This window comes from Microcaecilia unicolor, chromosome 4 (genome assembly GCF_901765095.1).
Source record: "Microcaecilia unicolor chromosome 4, aMicUni1.1, whole genome shotgun sequence".
NCBI classification, from domain to species: Eukaryota; Metazoa; Chordata; class Amphibia; order Gymnophiona; family Siphonopidae; genus Microcaecilia; species Microcaecilia unicolor.
Genome location: NC_044034.1, coordinates 263,361,384 through 263,387,020, shown reverse-complemented (window position 1 = coordinate 263,387,020; position 25,637 = coordinate 263,361,384). Strand labels below are relative to the sequence as shown.

At 42.1% G+C, this 25,637-nt stretch overlaps 1 protein-coding gene across 1 annotated transcript in view; it reads right to left on the bottom strand.

The window, feature by feature from the left end:
- Nucleotides 1–25,637, bottom strand: part of SH3RF3 (SH3 domain containing ring finger 3) — a 793,875-nt gene that overhangs the window by 69,492 nt on the left and 698,746 nt on the right. Inside the window, exon 7 of the mRNA XM_030201480.1 lies at nt 16,935–17,185. Within this exon, the coding sequence (XP_030057340.1) occupies nt 16,935–17,185 (251 nt within the window). The remainder of the gene's footprint in view (nt 1–16,934; nt 17,186–25,637) is intronic.

Below are 25,637 nucleotides of genomic sequence, written 5' to 3'. Positions count from 1 at the left end.
AACATTGGAAAAGGTAAACTTGGGGTTAAACTGGTAATTTGTCTTTTTTTTGTTAAATTACTCTACCTATTTAGCAAAGTCAGTTTAGATAATAATGTAGCATTTTAATCTCTGTTAGGGTTTATACAGAAGGACTTGAAAGCTAAAGTCCATCTGTATAAATAGTGCTAGTCTAGTTTAATATTTTAGGTTGCATATTAGAGCTTGGCATAACATCAATTTAGAGCACAGATAAAGGAAGCTTCAAACTGAAGAGGTGAGAGCATCGCAGAGAGAGGAGAAATTGTAGCTCAAAATCCCCAAAGTTGCTGGATCAGTGACCACTAATACTCGAAAGGTAATGGTGGCTGGTGATTCTATTCTAAGGAGTACAGAAGTGTTCATCTGCAGACCAGATACGATGTCCTGGGAGGTGAAAAAAAAAACTTAGAGGAGTGGCTGCGAGGGTCAAAAATTTACATTGGGCGTGGATGCTGTTCAAAAACACCATCCTGGAAGTCCAGGCCAAATATATTCCACGTATTAAAAAAGGAGGACGGAAGATCAAACGACAGCTGGCAGACTCAAGAAAAATGTCAGGAAGTATTTTTTCATGGAGAGAGTAGTGGATGCTTGGAATGCCCTCCCGCAGGAGGTGGTGGAAATGAAAACGGTAACGGAATTCAAACATGCATGGGATAAGCATAAAGGAATCCTGTGCCGAAGGAATGGATCCTCAGGAGCTTAGTCAAGATCGGGAGGCAGGGCTGGTGGTTGGGAGGCGGGGATAGGGCTGGGCAGACTTATACGGTCTGTGCCAGAGCCGGTGGTGGGAAGCGGGACTGGTGGTTGGGAGGCGGGGATAGTGCTGGACAGACTTGTACGGTCTGTGCCAGAGCCGGTGTTTGGGAGGCAGGGCTGGTGGTGGGGAGGTGAGGATAGTGCTGGGCAGACTTATACAGTCTGTGCCTGTGCCAGAGCCAGTGGTTGGGAGGTGGGGCTGGTGATTGGGAGGCGGGGATAGTGCGGGGCAGACTTATACGGTCTGTGCCCTGAAGAGCACAGGTACAAATCAAAGTAGGGTATACACAAAAAGCAGCAAATATGAGTTATCTTGTTGGGCAGACTGGATGGACCGTGCAGATCTTTTTCTGCCGTCATCTACTATGTTACTATGGTTAAAAAGTGAGGTGAAGGATGTTGGAATGTATTGTATTTTACATGCATTGCCTGTCACCTATTATTTCTCTGTGATTACTCTGTGACCTCTGATGTGAATTACTTAGAGAGGTCACACAGCTATGCAACTTCCTGTGGGGGTTAGACACTGCAGACACAGCAGATGCAGCACATGCAGCACATGGAGCACATGGAGCTCATGTTCTCTCCTAACCTGAGAGGATCTATGGTGGTGTGAGCATCCATTACCATCTAAGCACATGGAAGGAGCTGATAATACAAATGTATAGTAATATGTATATATAAGCCTGTCTGATTATAATCTAACTGCAAACTGTGAGTAAACAGATGTTTTGTTACTTCAACTTTAAAGTGACTCAGCAGTGAATTATTCAGGGGTGAATGAGAGAGAGATGAAGAAAGAAATTAACATTTCTAAAGCTGAAGCTGTGTGTACTAAAATCTGCTAATTATTTACTACAAATAATCCAACAAAAGGGTTATGGGCCCAGGGCCAGGAATTGAAAAAGAAGAGAAATATTACCAGGCAGAAAAAAAAAAAGGCCACATTTTTCTCTTAAGTTTTAAAGGAAAGATTCAGTCTGTCTCTCTCTCCCCCCACACAGCAGACAGAAGGCTAAGAAAATGGCTGAGGGAAGAAATTCACCATTGTTCTATTCTCTCAAGGTGCCTAAATTAACTGAGTTTAATTATCAGCAGTGGGAACTAAGATTCATATGTCTCCTTCGAGCAAAAGGATTAAATATATGCTTAGACCAAGACAGAACAGCTGAAAATATGGCTGAATGGGACAATGCAAACTATTATGTGAAGTGCATGCTTTTGGAAGCTCTCTCAGAGAAACAAGCCATATTAGTGGAGGGAAAAGATACACCAAAGGACATTTTATATAAACTGAGAACTATGTATGCAACTACATATGCAAAGCAGCAACCAATTTGGTTGGCAGAGTTGAATGAAACCAAATTAAGGGATAAAAGTAAATGTAATGATCACATTATGTATCTTATGTCTTCATTTCAAAAGTTAGAACTTTCTGGAATTCCCATGTGTGATGCATTGAAAAGAGCATTTCTTTTTACCTCACTATCAAAGAAGTTTGATGTTTTTAGGTCTGTAAATGAGGCCATTGAAGGGCAATCTTTTGAACAGGCAACATCAAAACTAAGGCAGGAATGCATAATAAATGATTCTGAGGAGATGTGTTCTCAAAGCAAGTCAGAGAGAAATGAAACAAATTTCTTGGCAAAGAACAGAGGAAGGCGGAGCTATGGGAAAACTCCACCCAAGGGCAAGCTGATTTGCTACTCATGTGGAAAGGAGGGACATGTATCTAAATGGTGTAAGGAAACACAAAACACTCCCTCTAGCTCACCTAAGCCAATGGAACTAAAGAATTTTCAAACCAGGAAATGTATGAAGGACAAAGATAAACACAAGGGCTTTCTAATGGCAGAAAAATCTTTGACTATGGTAAATAATAATTCAAATGAAAGTACTTGGATTTTGGATTCAGGGAGCACATGCCATTTAACCAATTGTAAAGATTTCTTTCAGGAAATGTGTCCAGAGGAAGGTATTCTTAAAACTGCAAACGCAGGGACTGCTAAGATCCAAGCAAAAGGTATTGGATTCTTAAAATGCAAAGTGTCTAATGAAGTTAAAGAAATTCCTGTAAGTGATGTCTTGTATATTCCCCAAGCAGTTTGCAATATGCTTAGTGTATCTACATTAGATAAGAAGGGATTTGTGATTCATTTTGAAAACAGTAAGTGCACAATCTCTAAAAATGATGAAGTGTATGCTGAAGCTTTTATGCATAATGATGTTTATAAACTGAGCATTTCAGGTGAAGCCTCACATATGGCGCAAGTAAGGAAGAATGATGGAAAATGTAGTCTGGAAATCTGGCACCGCCGCCTGGGACATCGTGATTCTAAGGTGATCCAGGATCTTTACAGTAAGCAACTGGCCACCGGCATTCAGATAAGTGCAGATGCTGGTAAAATGGAGAAATGCATAGACTGTGTTACTCAAAAAGGTGTGAGACCCTCATTTCCTGCATACACAGGAAATAGGAGTAATAAAGTGCTGGACTTAATACACAGTGACTTATGTGGACCGTTTAATATCCCATCATTGGGAAATAACAGATTTGTGCTAATATTCTTGGATGATTTCTCTAGATATTGTGTGGCCTATTTGCTGAAAGAAAAAAGTCAAGTCACAGACATGCTGAAGAAATACGTAGCCATGGTGAGCAACAAATTTGAAAGAAAACCAAAGGTTCTTCAGACCGACAATGGTGGTGAGTTCACTTCACAAAGCATGCGCACATTTCTAGAACAAGAAGGCATTCAGCATATCACAACAGTAGCTTATACACCAGAGCAAAATTCTGTTGCAGAGAGAAAATTTAGGTCAATTGTGGAAATGACCAGATGTATGCTGTCAGATAGCAATCTCCCTAAAAGACTATGGGGAGAAGCCATTCTCACAGCAGTGTACCTACAAAACAGAATGCCAACTAAAGGCGCTGAGCGCACACCACATGAGACATGGCATGGTAGGAAGCCAAACCTGTCACACATAAGAACATTTGGAAGTACAGCATATGCTCATGTACCAAAGCAAAGAAGGCATAAGCTGGATTCCACAACAGAAAGGGGCATTTTAGTTGGCTATGCTCCAGGACACAAAGGATATAGAATTTTGAATCTGAAAACTGGCATTGTTGGCATAAGACATGTTACATATTTTGATGAAAACAAAAGGGTTGATAAAGGCTGGATTATCCCAGATGAGCCTTATCATCCAGAATATGAAACTAGAACCATAATAGACATGCCAGTGTATATAAATGCCATACCAAGGCAGATGTCTGAAAGCAACTCACCTGTATCTAACGAGGAACAGGCAGAGGAAACAGACACAGAAAGGATCATTGAAGAAGACAGTACAGTTGGGGAAGGGGAATCAATTGGAGAAGTACTCTCAGATTTAGAGGATGCGGAAAGGTCAGACCAACCTGTTGTCAGACGCTCATCCAGGGAAAACAAAGGTGTTCCACCCCCAAGACTGTCTTACCTAACAGAGTCAGCAGAAGCTCAAGAGCCCTTAACATGGGATGAGATTGAGAAAATGCCAGCAGAAGAAGCTGCTGAATGGCATAAAGCTGCACAAGAAGAAATTGATGCATTGGATAAAAATAATACTTGGATTCTTACAAAATTACCTCCTGGCAAGAAAGCTATAGGATGCAAATGGGTATTCAAGTTAAAAAGGAATGCACAAGGAAAAGTGGAAAGGTATAAAGCCAGATTAGTCGCAAAGGGATATCTTCAAAAATATGGAGAAGATTTTGATGAAGTGTTTGCACCTGTAGTGAAACACACGACAATAAGAACACTTCTGAGCATTGCAGTCTCAAAAGGCATGCAAGTCAACCACATTGATGTGAAAACAGCGTTTCTTCACGGAGATATAACTGAAGACTTGTACATGGAACAGCCAACAGGTTTCATAAATACAAAACAAAGACAGCTAGTGTGTAAATTAAACAAAGGTCTTTATGGATTAAAGCAAAGTGCAAAATGTTGGAATGATAGATTGCATGAAATATTGACAAATTTAGGATTTAAGCAAGGTGAAGCAGATAAATGCTTGTACACTAGGTGCACAAATGGACAATATGCATACATTTTAGCTTTTGTTGATGATCTGCTCATTGCAAGCAAAAGTGAGCAAGAGTACAAGGACATTGTAAAATATTTAAACCTCAATGTTGAGATAAAAGAACTTGGTAATGTGTCATACTATCTTGGTATAGAAATTGAGAAACAAAATGATGGTTCTTATCTTCTAAGCCAGAAGCAGAAAATAAATGAGCTTATTGAAAGTTTAGGTATGCAAGATGCCCAAGTTGTAAGCACTCCCATGATCACTGATTTTCTGAAGGATGAAACAGTAAGAGAACCTTTACCAGATAACATCCAATATAGATCAGCCATAGGTAAGCTTTTATATCTAGCTACCACATACAGGGCTGATATAGCAAATGCAGTAGGAATTTTGAGCAGAAGGGTCAGCTCACCTACCAAATCAGATTGGACTGCAGTTAAAAGGATGGTAAGGTATTTAAAGGGTACCATTGATTGTAAATTAAAGATTTCAGCCAATAGTAATCCAAAACTAATATGTTACTGTGATTCAGATTGGGCAGGGGATCATTCTGACTATAAATCCACAAGTGGATATGTGTTTATGTATGGAAATGTACAAATTTCATGGGCCAGTCATAAACAAAGTATTGTGAGTCTGTCTTCTACAGAAGCTGAATACGTGGCCGTATCGGAAGCGTGCAGAGAACTGATGTGGATTGAAAAACTTTTGCTGGATTTCGGAATAGCTGAACAGAGACCAATCCAGATAATGGAAGATAATCAGAGCTGCATCCGACTGTCACAGAATGACAAGGTTCAGTCACGCACCAAGCACATCGCAACGAAATACCACAACGTGCGAGAGTTGGCGAAAGAAGGGGTCATCAGTCTACACTATTGTCACACCAGTGAGATGACAGCTGACATCATGACCAAACCGTTACCCAGAGAACATTTTGTGAATTTGCGTATAAAGCTTGGACTTTGTATGAATAAATAATTGCATGACAGTTATGCATGAGAAGGGGTTTGTTGGAATGTATTGTATTTTACATGCATTGCCTGTCACCTATTATTTCTCTGTGATTACTCTGTGACCTCTGATGTGAATTACTTAGAGAGGTCACACAGCTATGCAACTTCCTGTTGGGGTTAGACACTGCAGACACAGCAGATGCAGCACATGCAGCACATGGAGCACATGGAGCTCATGTTCTCTCCTAACCTGAGAGGATCTATGGTGGTGTGAGCATCCATTACCATCTAAGCACATGGAAGGAGCTGATAATACAAATGTATAGTAATATGTATATATAAGCCTGTCTGATTATAATCTAACTGCAAACTGTGAGTAAACAGATGTTTTGTTACTTCAACTTTAAAGTGACTCAGCAGTGAATTATTCAGGGGTGAATGAGAGAGAGATGAAGAAAGAAATTAACATTTCTAAAGCTGAAGCTGTGTGTACTAAAATCTGCTAATTATTTACTACAAATAATCCAACAAAGGAAGCTACTAGAGCTAAAAGAAAATCCTTCAGAAAATGGAAGAAGGAACCGACTGAAAATAATAAGAAACAGCATAAGGAATGTCAAGTCAAATGCAAAGCGCTGATAAGGAAGGCAAAGAGGGACTCTGAAAAAAAGATTGTTTTGGAGGTAAAAACATGTGGAGGGGCATAATCGAACGGTGCGCCCAAATTTTCCTGAGGGCGTCCTCGCAGGGGGCGTCCCGGCGAAGGGGCGGGAAAACCCGTATTATCGAAACAAGATGGGCATCCATCTTTCATTTCAATAATATGGTCGGAGACGCCCAAATCTCAACATTTAGGTCGACCTTAGAGATGGTCGTCCTTAGAGATGGTCGTCCCCGGTTTTCAGCGATAATGGAAACCGAGGATGCCCGTCTCATAAATGACCAAATCCAAGCCCTTTGGTCATGGGAGGAGCCAGCATTCATAGTGCACTGGTCCCCCTCACATGCCAGGGCACCAACCAGGCACCCTAGGGGGCACTGCAGTGGACTAACTGATGCACTAACTGACCAGAAAAAGGCATGCAGTGGTCACTAACTACCTTCCACCCCGAAAAAAACAACTTAAAAAACTTTCGTCTTATTTTTTTAGAGTATGGGTGAAGATTGTCCTTTGCTATGCCTCTGTCCCTGTGATGGCAGTTGAGGAAGTCCAAGATGTGGATGTTTCTGTGAGAATGACATCCATGCCTGGATGTTTCTGTGAGAAGGACGTCCATGCCTTTGCTATGCCTCTAACACCTCCTTTATTTATTTATTTGGATTTTGGATCACAAGTAGCAGCAGTGGGATTTGAAACAGTCCCCTCTGGATTGCAAGACCAGTGCTCTAACCACTAGGGCCACTCCTCCACTCCACTTCCTTGAAATTTGGCTGTCCCTGTGGGGGGGGGGGGGGCAGTTGAGGACATCCAAAATGTTTGAAAGAAGGACGTCCACGCTTTTGTTATGCCTCTGCTGACACACACATACCTCCCCCCCAGGGACCTGCATACTGCCCCCCCCCCCCCCCAGGGATGGCCAAATTTCAAGGGAGTGGAGTGGAGGAGTGGTTAGAACACTGGTCTTGCAATCCAGAGGCAGCCAGTTCAAATCCCACTGCTGCTATTTGTGATCCAAAATCCAAATAAATAAATAAAGGGGGTGTCAGAGGCATAGTAAAGGCATGGATGTCCTTCTCACAGAAACATCCACATTTTGGACATCCTCAACTGCCATTGCAGGGACGGAGGCATAGCAAAGGACGTCCTTCACCCATACTCAAAAAAAAAAAGACAAAAGTTTTTAAGTTGTTTTTCTCTGGGTGGGTGGTTAGTGACCACTGGGGGAGTCAGGGGAGGTCATCCCTGATTCCCTCCAGTGGTCATCTGGACATTTAGGGCACTTTTTTGTGGCTTGGTCATAAAAAAAAGGACCAAGTAAAGTTGGCCACGTGTTCATCAGGGACGCCCTTCTTTTTTCCATTATCACTTGAGGACGCCCATCTGTTAGGCACACCCCAATCCTGCCTTCGCTACACCTCCAACATGCCCCCGGGAACTTTGGTCATCCCTGCGATGGGAAGCAGTTGTGGATGCCCAAAATCAGCTTTCAATTATGCTGATTTGGGCGACCTTGAGAGAAGGATGCCCATCTCCCGATTTGTGTCGAAATATTGTCACCCTTCTCTTTCTAAAATAAGCCTGATAGTAAAATTTTTTTAAGGTATATTAAAAGTAGGAAGCTGGCAAAAGAATCGGTTGGACCGCTAGATGACCAAGGGGTAAAAGTGGCAATCAGTGAAGACAAAGCCATAGCGGACAGATTAAATGAATTCTTTGCTTCGGTCTTTACCGAGGAAGATTTGGGTGAGATACCGGCGCCAGAAATGGTATTCGAAGCTGACGAGTTGGAGAAACTGAATGAATTCTCTATAAACCTGGAGGATGTAATGGGGCAGTTCTACAAATTGAAGAGTAGCACATCTCCTGGACCAGATGGTATTCATCCCAGAGTACTGATAGAACTGAAAAATGAACTTGCAGAGCTATTGTTAGTAATATGTAATTTATCCTTAAAAACGAGCGTGGTGGGGAGAGATTCAAGATGGCTGCCACGCAGGTTGATTGCTGAAACGCTCTCGTGTCTATGAGCAAACAATTCTTGTTTTTCAAATTGAAAATGCCCCACTCTAAACGAAAAGGAATTGTGAGATTGGTACCTCCACCCACCTCAACTTCTTGACCAGCTCAGACGTCCCTTGAGCGTTTCTTTCCCGGTGCTACCAGACTGCAGCGAGGAGCGGATCCCATAGCGGGGGAAGCCAGAGGAGCGGAATCCCCGCCGGGAGAGGAAGTCTCCTTATCACCATCGTCCACCTCGCTTATTCCTCCTAGCCCGGCATCGAGAGCGGTCCTGGTGGGAAACCCCATCGGCTCCGATGATGCGTCGATAGGGGCGACAGTGGAGGACCCAGGCATGCAAACGGCGACTCGGGGCTCTGTGGGCAGTTTGATTACCACAGTGCAGACCTCGGAGGTAACTCTACAGACCCTGAAGGTGATGTTGGACCAGATTTCCACCAAGCTACAGAAAACGTCAGGTGATGTGGTCAATTTAAACACTAAATTTGAAGAACTACAAAGTACTGTAGATTCTGTTAAGAATGATCTATCGACACAAGTCCAAGCTATAAAGAAAGAAGTTGAAACCCTAAACGTCTTTAAAAATGTGGTAACAAAAGACTCTTTGGACATTAGGAATAAAATCGAACAACTTGAAAACTTTAACAGGCGCCTAAACCTCCGCTTACTCAAATTTCCAATAATAGCGGGGGAAACTATAATTAATATTTTTCGAAAATACTTAATGGAAATTTTGAATATTCCTTCAGAGGCTATACCTCCGCTAAACAAGATTTACTATATTCCTGTTAGAAATGGGGGTCAAGGTCCTGTTAAAGATAATCTTGATTTGCAAAATATTTCTGATATTTTAGAACAATCCTCGGACATAATAGTGAACAGAGCTACAGTCATTGTATCGTTCATTTTTTGAACAAGATTATAATACTATCTTAAGACTCTACTTTAAAAACCTTAAGTCACAATTTTATGGTGCTAAGGTTTGGGTATACCCTGATGTTACTAAGTCAACTCAGCAAAAAAGGAAGCAATTTCTTTCTTTAAAACAAAATACAATTGATATTGGAGCTTCCTTTTTTCTTGCATATCCGTGCAAATGCGTGGTCAAGCTGGCTCAAACAAAATATACATTCTTTTCACCGGAACAGCTAAAAATGTTTATAGAGATGAAAAAAGTGAAGTGAAAAGTAATGAAGCACTGGTTAATTGCAGCCTAAACCTATGAGATTACTCTTTTTTTTTATCTTCTCTAACTCTTTTCTCTCTCACATCATTATTGTGGTCTAAGAAAGGCTGTAAACTATTACTTTGTATAAATGCACCAATAGATATTTTTCTTTAGTGTTAAATACTTTGTTAGTATGAATGGAACATTATTTTTTATATTAATTTTTGCCTGTATTTCTTTACAAGGTTTATCCTTGTTAAAAATGTATTAAAATTATAAATAAATAATAAAAAAAAAAAAATGAGCGTGGTACCGGAAGATTGGAGGGTGGCCAATATAACGCTGATTTTTAAAAAAGGTTCCTGAGGACATCCGGGAAATTGTAAACCAGCGAGTCTGACGTCGGTGCCGGGCAAAATGGTAGAGACTATTATAAAGAACAAAATTACAAAGTAAATTCAAAAGCATGGATTAATGAGACAAAGTCAACATGGATTTAGTGAAGGGAAATCTTGCCTCACCAATCTACTACATTTCTTTGAAGGGGTGAACAAACATGTGGATAAAGGTGAGCCGGTTGATATTGTGTGTCTGGATTTTCAGAAGGTGTTTGACAAAGTACCTCATGAAAGACTCCAGAGGAAATTGGAGAGTCATGGGATAGGAGGTAGTGTTCTATTGTGGATTAAAAACTGGTTAAAAGATAGAAAACAGAGAGTAGGGTTAAATGGTCAGTATTCTCAATGGAGAAGGGTAGTTAGTGGGGTTCCCCAGGGGTCTGTGCTGGGACCACTGCTTTTTAACATATTTATAAATGACCTAGAGATGGAAGTAAATAGTGAGGTAATTAAATTTGCTGATGACACAAAGTTATTCAAAGTTGTTAAATCACGGGAGGATTGTGAAAAATTACAAGAAGACCTTAAAAGACTGGGAGACTGGGCGTCTAAATGGCAGATGACGTTTAATGTGAACAAGTGCATGTGGGAAAGAGGAACCCGAATTATAGCTACGTCATGCAAGGTTTCACATTAGGAGTCACAGACCAAGAAAGGGATCTAGGTGTCGTCGTTGATGATACGTTGAAACCTTCTGCTCAGTGTGCTGCTGCGGCTAAGAAAGCAAATAGAATGTTAGGTATTATTAGGAAAGGAATGAAAAACAAAAATGAGGATGTTATAATGACTTTGTATCGCTCCATGGTGCGACTGAACCTCGAATATTGTGTTCAATTCTGGTCGCCGCATCTCAAAAAAGATATAGTGGAATTAGAAAAGGTGCAGAGAAGGGCTACAAAAATGATAAAGGGGATGGGACTTCCCTATGAGGAAAGACTAAAGCGGCTAGGGCTCTTCAGCTTGGAGAAAAGGCGGCTGAGGGGAGATATAATAGAGGTCTATAAAATAATGAGTGGAGTTGAACTGGTAGAAGTGAAGCATCTGTTTACGCTTTCCAAAAATACTAGGACAAGGGGACATGCGATGAAGCTACAATGTAGTAAATTTAAAACGAATCGGAGAAACCTTTTCTTCACTCAACGTGTAATTTAAACTCTGGAATTTGTTACCAGAGATTGCAGTAAAGGCGGTTAGCTTAGCGGAGTTTTAAAAAGGTTTGGACAGCTTCCTAAAGGAAAAGTCCATAGACCATTATTAAATGGACTTGGGGAAAATCCACTATTTCTGAGATAAGCAGTATAAAATGTTTTGTTCTTTTTTGGGATCTTGCCAGGTATTTGTGACCTGGATTGGCCACTGTTGGAAATAGGATGCTGGGCTTGATGGACCTTTGGTCTGTCCCAGTATGGCAACACTTATGTACTTATGTAGGTGTGCTGTCTGCCAGGCGCCAAAATTCAAGATGTTACAGAAAGCTTGCTGAGACTCATCAAGCCTAATGACTATTATCCAATGCTGCTCATCAATGTTGGCACAAATGATACTGCTAGGTACCCCTCCAGATGTATCAAAAGTGACTTCATGGCTCTGAGGTGAAGCAGACAGGTGCTCAGGTGGTGTTCTTGTCGATCCTCCCTGTTGAGGGTAATGGCCACGGCAGAGAAGCTCTCATCCTGGAGATGAAAATGTGGCTGCACAGATAGTGTCATCAAGAGCATTTTGGCTTCCTGGACCATTGAATGCTTTTCCAAGGGCTGCTAAGCAGAGTGGGTGTTCATGTATCAAAGAAGGGAAGAAGTGTTTTCAGCAGCAGACTGGCCACCCTACTGAAGAAGGCTTTAAACTAGAATCATTGGGGCGGGGTGGTCAAAGCCCCCAGGTAAGTGAAGCATTAAATATCTCTACATAAATGAGAAAAAGGGGCAACGTCTGGAAAGTAGTATATACTAATGCCTGAAGAATGAGAAATAAGGTTTTAGATCTTGAGGTTGTGATGGAAGAAGCTGATTTGGATTTAGTGGTGATCACAGAGACATGGCTCACAGAGAACCATGACTGGGATATAGTTATACCAGGCTATAATCTGTTCAGAAAAGACAGGGTAGGAAGAAAACGAGGTTAGGAGAGGAATTATATGTTAAAGATAATATTAAAAGCCACACATTTGCAGGACCTACAGGGTAAGGAAGAGGCACTGTGGGTCAATCTGGAAAAAGGGAATGGCAAATGTATTTATAGTGGTGTGGCATACAGGCTTCCTTCACAGAAGAAACAGCCAGAGATTTAATGGAAGACATTCAAAATATAGAAGTGAACGGGGAAGTACTATTAATAGGAAATTTTAATATGTCAGATGTTGATTGGGGTATCCCTATTGTGGGGTCTTTTAGAAGCAGGGAGAACCTGGAACCTGGAACTCTACAGGGGGAACTATTCCAGCAGTTGGTAATGGAACCCACACAGGATAGGGCCATACCGGACTTAGTGCTTACCAATGGGAAGAGTGTTTCTGATGTTACAGTAGATGATCATCTGGCATCCAGTGATCACCAGATGGTGTGGTTTAATATTAAGACAGATGTGGAGAGGGTTCATTCCAAAGTGAAGGATCTAGACAAAAATAAAAACCCCAAACAACTAACTCTATTCAGATGGTGGATTACCTCAAGGGATTGCTCTCTGGATGGAAACATCTGGAAGTAGTTGGAATGCAGTGGGCAAAACTGAAAGGAGCTATTGTAAGGGTAACAAACCTTTTTGTAAGGAAAGTAAATACAAGTAAGAGAACAAAGAACATAAGAATAGCCATACTGGGTCAGACCAATGGTTCATCTAGCCCAGTATTCTGTTTCCAACAGTGGCCAATCCAGGTCACAAGTACCTGGCAGAAACCCAAATAGTAGCAACATTCCATGCAACCAATCCCAGGGCAAGCAGCGGCTTCCCTATGTCTGTCTCAATAGCAGACTATGGACTTTTCTTCCAGGAACTTGTTCAAACCTTTTTTTTAAACCCAAATACACTAACTGCTGTTAAAACATCCTCTGGCAATGGGTTCGAGAGCTTAATTATTTGTTGGGTGAAAAAATATTTCCTCCTATTTGTTTTAAAAGTATTTCCATGTAGCTTCATTGCGTGTCCCCTAGTCTTTGTACTTTATGAAAGAGTAAAAAATCGATTCACTTCTACTCGTTCTACACCATTTAGGATTCTGTAGACCTCAATCATATCTCCCCTCAGCCATCTCTTTTCCAAGCTGAAGAGCCCTAACTTCTTTAGCCTTTCCTCCAATAGGAGGATCGCCATCCTCTATATCATTTTGGTAGCTCCTCTTTGAACTTTTTCTAATTCCACTATATCTTTTTTGAGATACGGCGACCAGAACTGAATGCAATAGTCAAGGTGAGGTTGCACCATGGAGCGATACAGAGGCATTATAATATTCTTGGTCTGATTTGTCATCCCTTTCCTAATAATTCCTAGCATCCTGTTTTCTTTTTTGTTCGCTTTGGTTCTCAAAAGTAGTAGCTGAAAAGGTAAGGAAAAAGAGGTTAGCCTTTATAAACTATAAGAGATTGCAGAAAAAGGAAGACAGGTGACAATATCTGGAAAAGCTAAGAGAAGCTGGAAGTCAGGAAAGCAAAAATATAAACAGAAGAAAAAAAAAATAGACAATGCGGTAAAATGTTTCTTTCCCAGCAAGGCAAATTTCCTGTTTGGAAACATACTGTAAAAATAAAGATTTGTTTTGTGGTCTGTGTGAGTGAATTTTGTAGATGCTATTTTTATGCCTTTGATAACATTTCCTCTCACTAAAACTAGATACACAATCCACATTGTAATCATTTACTTGCAAGTTTAAAAATGAATAGCTTCCACTGTAATTTTTGGTACTTAACAACCTCTTCCTCACCTTTTTTCAACTCTCAAAGACTCCAGCTCTTGTGTAATCATACCCACCCTTCTCTTTGGCTTGAGTCTCTCACTTCCTCTTTAAAAGGCCTAATTTTTCTACACTGTCAAATCTGTTCCAGTACAAAGTGTTTTACTAACCTCTAGGCCAATGCTCAGCTCATTATTCCCTTTTTATGGTTTACTTTATTTGATATACCACCTTTCCTTAAACAATAACAAAGCAGTATACAATATACAAATTTTATGGATAATAGGGAGATAGTGACTATATGTAACAGAGAAAATGGAGCCATTTGGGGTACATGGGGAAAGCAAGGGGAGGGAGATAGATTCCAGAGATTAGTAGACTCTCAGGGTTGAGCCATCACCCGACTGTAGGCCAAAAGATTTTTTTTTAATAAATAGGTTTTCAGGGAATTTCTGGTGAGAGAGATTGAGCCTTAATGGTCAAGGGAGGGAATTCAGAGTGAGGGTGCTGTGCAGAGAAAGGCTTGGTTCCTTGTATTTTTGTAATGAACTTGTCATACAGTAAGGATCTGGAGGTGCTGTTTGTTAAGGGATTGGAGGTTTCTAGGAAGGAGGTAGGGATGAATTAGTGAGGAAAGGTGTGTGTGTGTGTGTGTGGGGGGGGGGGGTTATCAACATGTAAGACGTGAATAACGAAGTGGTTCGATCAAATTGGCTAGCGTGGGAGAGGATCCGAATAGCAGTATTCTGAATTGTTTAAAGACGATGTTGTGGAAGACCAGAGCGGATAATATTATAAACGTCCAGACAGGACATCAGAAGAGCATGAGGCTTCATCAAGAAAAGTATGGACTATTCTAAATTGTTGGAGAGAAAGGAAACAGGCTTTATCTAAGGCTGAGATGTGTTGGTTGAAGGAAAGTTCTTGGTAAAGTGGGGGACCAGTGAAATAAGGATGTCATATAGTTATGGGGACTGTGAGGGTGAAGTACAGTTACCTGTAATCCAACAGACAGTAGTTTTTGATGGGTTGAGGATGAGCCGGTTCTTATTGAGCCAAGATGAGATTGCTGCTAAGGCAGTATCAAGTTTGCTGGGACCATCGTGAACAGCCTCTCCTGTAGTGTTCCCATCCCTCTTTCTTGTCCATCACTACAAATCTCTTTTAGACTTTCAAAAGATTTAGCTGGATAAAATTGGGTTTTAGCTGGGGAGATCTTTATTTAACCTTAAGCTTCTATTAACTAGCTAAGGGGCCATTTTACTGAAGTGCGTGAAACCCTTAATGCGTGGTTAGTGCACGCAAATAGGCTACTGCAGAAATGGTCTAGGGTTGGAGTCTAGGAGGAGCAAGTAGCAGTAATATTCAGTCTGCTAACTGGGGAACTATCCGGATAAAGTCAGGACATCAGGCTTTCCTAATTTTCTCTGAGTACTGGTCTGAATAGTGTGGTACTTGGATAGTATCAGTGGCTGCCGAATACCCCACTATTCTGTGCCGGTATCTGGGTACGGCCCGGTACCTCATATCCAGGTATAAAAAGGCCACAGCACAGTGAAGAAAGCAAAGGCAGGAAATGGTTGGTGTCAACAATCTTTTATTCAACTTCCAGATGACTCAACATGGGGTGTCGGCTACAAAGCCTACAATAGGAGTCTCTGATGGTTCAAGGGATGGAACTCACCAAAAAAGTAATCCGATACTCAAGGAAGAGCTCACCAAAAAAGTAATCCGATACTCAAGGTAGCACCAGCACAGAAATCTTCCAAAAATAAAACATACAGTGCACAATGCTAATGAAAACTGCTCCTGCAGTTTCGTAGCAACCTTCTTTCGTGCATCTGGCCCGTGTCAAGTCACCTAGAAATTGAATAAAGGATTGCTGGCACCAATCATTTCCTAAAACCTTATAAATATGGAAGCTACTTATAAATCCCCAAGTCTACAAAACAGATCATACATCACCTTGGACTCAAAATTTTTTTTTTGAATTTTCACTTAATGCAATTTAAAAATAAATCTACACACAAACATTTTTTTAGTGTATCAAAATGTGCTCAGTCCGTGCCTGGTGCAACCATTATATCCTCAGGGAGAATATGTGGTCATATGACGGTTGGAACCATCACTGCACATTCGATGTTCCACCTCCCTAATGTATGTACATGTATATCCAGACCAGATGTAAGGCCTTCACCATATATTTGATAATATAATAGGCTTAGATTAACACATTTTCATATTTATCAGAAAGAAACATTACCCAACCTAAAACACTGCTGACACAATCCTATACTAAATATATGGAGGTACATGCATATTCAGTGACACTAATGTAGCTGACCACAAACCAAACAATCAGAGCTGTACAAAACAATATGCACAGAAAAATAATATAATCACTTCCCTTGAGGATATCTCGTGCCCGTGTTGGTGCTCAAAAACATACTCATACATTCATCCACTCTTTCTCACGATCTCAATGCATCTTCCCTTTAACTCTGGCCGAGTTTTACACATCTTCATCAGAAAGGGAAAAACAAAACCATTCTAAACCTGTAACGGACATCAACCCCGAGTGGGTTCGCGTCTGGAAACCCCCCACACCCCGGGAAGAGCCAACCATTTCCTGCCTTTGTTTTCTCCACTGTGTTGTTGTGCTTTGTGTGTTCTAAAATGAAATGCTGAACATAGTAACATAGTAGATGACGGCAGAAAAAGACCAGCACAGTCCATCCAGTCTGCCCAATGCACGGTCCATCCAGTCTGCCCAAACATCACAGGCTGAATATTGACCACCCAAGAATATGAATCTCTGTATATAATTTACACCCAATCCCACTGCACTGCAGAGCAACAATAATCATGCAACAGTCTGACAATTAGTAGAGAAAGTCCAGTAAGTTGACCCACTGGCTAAGTTTGGGATTAACAATGAGTACAATTACAAAATAAGTAGACACGATTTAGAAAGATATGTGGTACATACCGATTGATCCAACACCCCGGGTCTGGTTGGCTGCTTGCTGGGAGGAATATCTCATACAGTTGTTCATCTGGGGAGAGGCTGGCTGCAGATGGGAGTGAGTCTGAGGCACAGGTATTGGACCAACAGGTCTGGCAGCAGTCACTGTGTTCGTAAGACCAGCGATGCTTGATTGAGCAGCCACTGGGGCACCTTTTACGGTCTGAGACATTCCTGTGACACAATTCCTGGGCTGCCCAGCTCCTACAGGGACTCTGGAAAAAGGTAAATCAACATGTGAATAAATAACTTTGGAGGACACAAGTCTTCTGGGTGGAATTCAATCAGGGATAAACTGACAGGGATCTGGGCCCCTGAGCAATAAGTGTCATGGCCCACTCCCCCCCCCCCCCTGTGGTCCCACATCTGTTCCTCCATCCCCCCCCCCCCCCGGATCCACCATCTCTCCCCCAGATCTAACATTTTTCTTCCCTTACACCCCCCCCCCCAGATATCACATTTCTCTCTCTCATTCTTTCTCCCTCCCCCAGGTGCACTATCTCTGTCTCTCCCTGGGAAAACCATCTCTGCCCCTCCCTATACAGCTCCACCATCTCTGTCTCCTCCCCTACAACCTGGTCCAACATCTTTGCCTCCTTCCATCCCTCCCTCCCTTCACTATATCCAACATCTCTCTCCCTCCCGAGGCCAACATCTCCTCCTCTCTCCTCAGGTTCAGCTTACCCCTCCCTCTCGAGTTTAATTCAAAATTTCCTTTCTCCATACAGGGCCCTGGCATGGGTTGTCCGCCGCTTACTGGAACATTCTCTCTGCCGAAGCCTACCTTTATATGGAGACAGGAACTTTTTGAGGTAAACATGTGGGGGGAGGAGGGGTCAGAGACAGAAAGATACTGGAATGGGTGAGGGATGAGAGAAGGGCAGTGACAGACATGGGGACGGAGGGGAGACAGATCTCTGTTGGTCATGTGGGGAGGAAGTTCTGGGCCCTTGGCACTGCCCAGTTGCCCAATTGGTCAGTCTGCCCCTGAATCCAATGCAGTGGACACCATCATTGTCATCATGTAATTCACTGGTTTACTGCTCCTAATTTATACAAGAGTTTTAGAAGGTTGTGATGCTTTTTAAAAAAACTGATATGAATTTTGAGGGACCAGCATGGACCCAAAACTCTCATGTTTCACAACATATTTTATTGGTCCATGGAAAAGTAGAGCAACCTATTAATATTCTGGGTTTTTTGGTGCCTAGAAGTGCACTAATTTAAATGTGGATGCAAGGATCAAACACTGCAATAGTATTGCTGAAAGTGTGCACCCAGCAGCCCTCTAAAACACCTTTTAAACACTCTTCAAAGTGTGAAGAACAATCATGACTCGTAACATGTTTTCATCAACATGAGCCCAGCAAAGTGAATGAGAAGTTCTGATGTTCAGTATCTACAACACAGGGCCTCCCGCCGAGTGTGAATATACAGTGTATATAGATTACCTGCTAATACACTAATGCCCAGATGATCGAAAGCCCCGCTCTGATCCAAACAGCGCTCTAAAAACAGCGCTGGAACAGCACACATCTTTACCGCCCTTATCATCAGAGATAATAGCATGCAAATTTATGTGCGCTATCATCTTTGATCACAGGAAGAAGTGCGGAAGGATTGTGTCTGAGTGCAATCCTCCTGCACTTGTTTGACAGGTCTGGGCTGTCAAAAGTCCAGACCTGTCAAACACAGGGGCTGATAGTCCATGGGACCACCAGACCCAAAAACAGCATGGCCTTGGTGGCCTAGTGCCTCCACTGAACCCCCACCCCGAGTCAGCAACACGGGAGCTGGAGGTCCAGCGGATCTCCGGTCCCCCTGAAACAAGTTCAGGGGGGGCTGGAGATCTGGTGGGTCTCCAGCCCCCCTAACTTCCCCTTACATCCCCCAAGAAAAGTCTGGTGGCCCAGTGGGCCGCAAATCAAGCCCCTCTGACCTGGGGGCCTAGCGACCCTCTTCCCCGCCCCCCATACCTTCATTGGAGGAGGGAGGTAGACTGTCTCCTCTTCCCGCGGCGCCGCCTCGAAAATGGTCGCGCCCAGCCCTGCCCAGAGCCCCAATTTGACTGCCCCTATCGGACCGACCGTTCACTTGTCTATTAGATTGTAAGCTCTTTGAGCAGGGACTGTCTCTCTTTGTTAAATTGTACAGCGCTGCGTAACCCTAGTAGCGCTCTAGAAATGTTAAGTAGTAGTAGTAGTAGTAGCTAGGCGGGGTTTCACACCATATAAGGGAGGGCGGAGCAGAGGGCCAGGTCGGGGGAGCTTGATTCGCAGCCCACTGGGCCACCAGGGCTTTTCTTGAGGAGAAGCTAGGGGGGGTTAGGGTGGTTGGAGACCCACCAGATCTCAAGCCTCCCCCTGAACGTGTTGGGGGGGGGGGGGTCGAGGGGACTGGAGGTCTGCTGTACCTCCAGCCCTCATGTCACTGGCTCAGGGTGGTGGGGTTGTGGTTCCTGCTTCTGCGGGGGAGCTGCATTGGGGGGAATGAAGGGCTTGTTAGCATGCAAATGCATGCTGGGCAGGGCTCACCATTCCAGCATGCACTTTAGAGCACGCTAATTTTTAGCACAAGCTAAAACAGTGCGCTACAGAGCGGCTTAATAAACATGGCCCTCATTCTATAAATGGCGCCTAAAAAAAAAATCAGTGCTGAAAAAAAAATAGCATTTAGCTTAGATTGTGCAGTAATATGACATCTTTTGTAAACGACTGAAGACACACTTATGTGTGCAGGCATGGAGCTAATGTGTTTAAACTTTTGACCTTGACACAACAAAATGTTTTATTTGAAGTTGCTGAGACTATTTTTGTATGAGTTATCATGGGGTTAATATGTTCTATTTTTATTTGTATGTTTTGATTTAAATTTTATTTGTTTTTATTTTGATTATGTATGTGATATTATAATCCACTTAGTTGTAGCCAGAATATAAATTTTTAAATAAATAAATATTCTATAAATGGCACTAAAAGTTAGGCACCATTTATAGAACAGTGCTTAGGGCCCGATTCTATATATGGCGTCTAAAAATTAGCGCTCACTAGGCAATTACGCCTAAGCGTATTCTATTTATGCACGGTATTTAGAATACGCTTAGGCATAGTTAATGCGACTGAATCTACGAATATCCATTTGCGCAAACAAAAAGCTGGTGTAAATCCCTGCGCGTAGATTTACGTGCACTGGCCTATATTTTATAACAACACGTGTAGATTTTAGAGCGCCCACAAAATGCCCATTTCCATGCCCCTAACCACACCCCTTTTTACCTGTGCACATTAGAAATTAGGCGCATTACATTACAGAATACACTTAGAAATGCACGCGTGTAAATTCTAATTTTTGCCATTTAGTGCTCGATATTGCTTGTCATAAGGATAGTAGACAACCAAAAAGCGGAATTAAGTAGAGAGATTTCCAATTATGAAGAATCATCTGGATAGTCACAGCTAATAAAATATCAAGCAATTTAGCTTGCCATTTATCTAAATGTCAGGAATTGCTAATGAGTGATAGATAACAATATTAGCTGTCAAAGTAGCAGAGCTGGAGAGGATAGCTCTAATGATATCCCATATTGCAATCCAAAAAGGTTGAATACATGGACAGGAAAAGAACATATGTAGTAAATCACCTAGGTGAGAATTACAATGCCATCATTGATTAGAAATACCCAAGTTAGCACGGTACAGTGTATTTGGTGTCCTAATGGCTTTATGGAACAGGAAATAAAGAGATTGCATAAGACTGGTGGAGGAGGTAGGACACAAAACACATTAAGAAGAAATCCCAATCAGCCTCCTCACCACACCAATGAGTTTCAGTACACCACAATGATTTTGTACCATTCTTAAGGGTAAATTTTCTAGATCATAAAATTTTTATAGAATAATGAAGTGGTATGACCTTGAGCTATGCCAACAGAGAACAATTTAAGTAGTTCCAAATTCAGAGAACAATTGGAGAGGGATTTAAAATCAACTGTTGTAAGGCAACGTTTCAGTTGGTACCAGTGATAAAATTCAGAACTAGGTAATTGGTTGCAAAAAAATCAAAAAAGAATTATTATTAAAAATATGTGAAAGATTCCTAATACCTTTTGCAATCCATAAGGGCCACATAATAGGTTTATGATCAATCAAAATTTTGGAATTACACCAAATAGGAGCATCGAGGGATAACCATCTATCCTTCTGGAGGGAGGAATCATATGATCAGAGATCAGACCTCGCATAAATTGCATGCTATTATCTCTGATCATAGGGGTGGTAAAGCCCCACGCTGTTCCAGCACCTCTGTGATTCCTGGACTCCAACTCCTCTAAAGATCTTGTGGACTTACCTATTTTCTCTTAACCCTGTACCTTTCAGCCCTCGTATCACTTTCCATTTATTGTACTTTCCTGTTTGCTAACTTAATGTTGTAAGCCACATTGAGCCTGCCAGTGGTGGGAAATTGTGGGGTGTAAATGATATAAATAAATAAATAAATAAATTACAGACAGTTGAAAAGAACCAAGTTGTATCAAAGTAATAACCCATCTCCCAAGTATGATGTTAGCATTCAAAGATTTGCTGACAAAGATGGAGACTCCATTCTTCTTTGAATGTCCTGGGGAGAATAGGTGGTCATCAGAACTGTCGAATTTCATTTTAATACAGTCCTCATGATTCAAATGAGTTTCCTGCAGGAAAAGATGTCTATTTTTTTCCTAGCAGCAAAGTCTGAGACCTTCCATCTCTTAACAGGGTGGTTAAGGCTATTTACTTTCCATGAAGCCGCATTTAAAGGAGACGTAGGTATATTAAAGAAGGTCCCATATGAGCTGCTGAGTCCAAAGATGCAGGTTGTATAAGGTCAAGCAAGGGTGCATTATCATAGCAAATAAGAAGTTTGTAAAGGCCAAGATGGTTAGACCATATAAAAAAGTATTAAGTATACAAAACAAAAGACTGAACAACTCCCAATGAACTACGTAATGACAAACAGGACTACCCAGAGGTCTAGACATGAGGCAGCTTAGAAGCATGTGGGAGCTGCTGACAAATGTTGCTAAACCAGAAAGAAAAAAAAATTCCATCTTCCAGAATGTAAACAGGATGAAATAACAAAGTGGAGCAGATCAGATTAATAGAAGAAAAAAATGATATGAACATCGAGTGAAAAATCACAGCCAAAGGAGAACAAAGTATATAACAGAAGCATTATATATGAACTAGTAAAAAAGCCCCGTTTCTGATGCAAATGAAACGGGGGCTAGCAATGTTTTCTAATGTGTGCATGTGGGAGTGTGTGTGTCCCTGCCCTCTGGCCTCTCTCCCCTCCCCCCTCTGAGTCCTTCACTGTTACAGAGCCAGCGATTTGATTTCGTGCTCTGCTGTTTTCCTTCACTGACTGTGTTACAGAGAGGGCGGGGCAGACACTCATAGGGAAACCGGATATCTCGCCCCCTTCACACTTCCGGCTGGAGGCTTCATAGAACGTTGGTGTTGCCTTTTATATAGAGAGATAACATAGAAAGTATGGAGTGCTAATTGAATGATAACATTGAAAAGGATATCTCTATATATTTCTTCAAACACAAAATGTAAACTCTCATTTCTTGTTGGAGGCTTATAAATGGTATTAATGCCTTCTGATGTTTCTGCTGTCAGTGGTTGTGTGGGCTTTGAACTTTGTCTTAATTCCAGGACTCCTTCCATGAAGAAATTCACTGCTAGGGAAATTTTCTCCATTTTAGTTACTAATTGTAAATAGATCATGAAAATGTTGAATTGGAAATAAACTGTATGTGCTAATTGCCTTTATATTCTTCTGTCATATCTGCACTTTACTTGTACAGACAGCAGACAATTTTAGGCCAGTCCCGGCTTTGGCCCATTGTATGTATGTGCAGCAGAAGCCATAGAAATGTGTCCTGGATCTCACTAGTCAGGCGCTTTCTGGAGCCCCTGCACCTATGCTGAGCCCCTCTATTATGTGAGGGCAGGAAGAGCTACCTTCACTTTTGAAAGAAAGGATAAAGGGCCTGAAAAGCCTGTGCCCAGTGTCTTCCTTCCATAAGGAATTTGGGGTGGGGGTGGAGGAAGAAGAATACAGACAGCGTCTGTATGACCCTGGGTTAAGTAACATGGAGGCTTAATTTCAAAGCACATAGACTTATAAAATTACATAGGTCGCTATTGGGCTCATTTTCGAAAGAGATGGACATCCATCTTTGAACATAAAAAGGAAGATGGAGTCCTTTTCCCAAAGACGTCCAAATCGGTATAATCAAAACCCAATTTTGGACATCTCCAACTGCAGTCCATCACAAGGATGTCTAAAGTTCAAGGGGGCGTGGCGGAGGCATAGCGAAGGCGGGACTTGGGCATGCCTGACACCTGGACGTCTTTGACCCAAAATCGAAAAAAGGCCGTCCCTGACGAACACATGGACGTTTTCACCTGGATCTGTTTTTTTAACGAATAAGGCACAAAAAGGTGCCCGAAATGACCAGATGACCACCAAAGGGAATCGGGGATAACCTCCCATTACTCCCCCAGTGGTCACTAACCCCCTCCCACCCTCAAAAAACATCTTTAAAAATATGTCGTGCCAGCCTTTATGCCAGTCTCAGATGTCATACTCAGGTCCGTGACAGCGCATGCAGGTCCTGGGAGCAGTTTTAGTGGGTACTGCAGTGCACTTCAAACAGGCTGACCCAGGCCCATACGCTCCTACCTGTTACATTTGTACAGGAAACAGCGAGCTCTCCAAAACCCACCACAAACCCACTGCACCCATATATAGGTGCCCCCTTTCACTGGTAAGGGCTATGGTACAGTTGTGGGTAGTGGGTTTTGGGGGGCTCAGCACATAAGGTAAGGGAGCTATGTTCCTGAGAGCATTTTATGAAGTCCGCAGCAGTGCCCCCTGGGGTGCCCCATTGGTGTCCTGGCATGTCAGGGGGACCAGTGCACTACAAATGCTGGCTCCTCCCACAACCAAATTGCTTGCATTTGGACATTTTTAACATGGACATCTTTGGTTTCGAAAATCGCCAAAAGTCAAAAAGATCTAGGGACGTCCAAATTTAAAGATTTGGACGTCCCTGACAGTATTTTCGACGTCCATCTTGTTTCGAAAATACAGGTTTTCCTGCCCCTGGATTTTGCTGTTTTGCGAGGATGTCCAAATCACAACTTGGACGTTTCTTTCGAAAATGCCCCTCCACGTAACTTTATAAGTCTATGTGCTTTGAAAATGAGCACCTTAACCCTCCATTGCCCCACTAGGGAAAGAGAAAGTACCTGTATGCAATGCACAAACCACTTTGGTTGTACTATAGAAAGGCGGTATATCAAATGCATTACACTTGGTATTCTGACTCAGCCACTTCAAAATCTCTGCAATTTGATCAAGCAGCACACTGCAGACAAGAAAGAGAGGAGTATGCAAACAAAGGAGGTCTGTGGACAGAACGAGTTGAATAGGAAAGAAGCCAAAGTACTAGAAGAGAAAAGTAACCCATCTACCTCTGGGAAAGAGGGAAGGAAAGAAATTAACTCAAAGTGGTGGGAGGCGGGGCTGGTGGTTAGGAGGCGGGGATAGTGCTGGGCAGACTTATACGGTCTGTGCCCTGAAGAGGAGAGGTACAAATCAAAGTAGGGTATACACAAAAAGTAGCACATATGAGTTTATCTTGTTGTGCAGACTGGATGGACCATGCAGGTCTTTTTCTGCCGTCATCTACTATGCTACTATGTTAATAGGAAGGGATCTGAGACCCAGATGCATCCCTGTTCTGCTGTAGGGGGTAAAGCCCCTGCCACAATTTAACCTGTGCATCACAAAACTTAATCTGACGAAGTCTGTGGTGCAGGCTTGTGAGGTCACTCGGATTCTGTGTGCTAAAGGCTGTTGCTCTGCCTTGCAACAGATATAGGTAATGTCTGTGATCTTGATTATTATTATTATTATTTATTGTATTTGTACCCCACATTATCCCACCTTTTTGCAGGCTCAATGTGGCTTACAGAGTATTGTTATGATGCAGTCATTACATGATCTTAAATACAGTCGATAATAGGCTGGAGGTAGGTGATATAGATGCAAGGTGCTAGGTATTGTGAGAGGTGTTTGATGCACCTGAGTAGTTTGAGGACTGATTTATTAAGGATGCTTTAGTAGGCTTTGTTGAAGAGATGTGTCTTCAAAGATTTGCGAAAGCTGGTTAGATTGTCCATATTTTTCAGGGCCATGGGTAATGCGTTCCAGATCTGTGTGCTTTTATACGCAAAAGTAGTAGTGTATGCCTGTTTGTATTTAATTCCTTTGCAGCTGGGGAAGTTCAGATTGAGGAATTTGCGGGCCGATCTTCTGGCGTTTCTAGGTGGTAGGTCCACTAGGTTTAACATATAGAGTGGGGCGTCTGCGTGGATGATTTTGTGGACGGTTGTGCATATTTTGAACTCAATTCGTTCCTTGAGTGGTAGCCAATGTAGTTTCTCTATTAGAGGTTTCACCCTTTCGTATTTAGTTTTACCAAAGATGAGTCTGGCTGCGGTATTCTGAGCTGTTTGGAGTTTTTTAATGGTCTGTTCTTTGCAGCCTGCGTACAAAGTGTTACAGTAGTCCAGATGACTTATTACTAATGACTGTACTAGGGTACGGAAGATG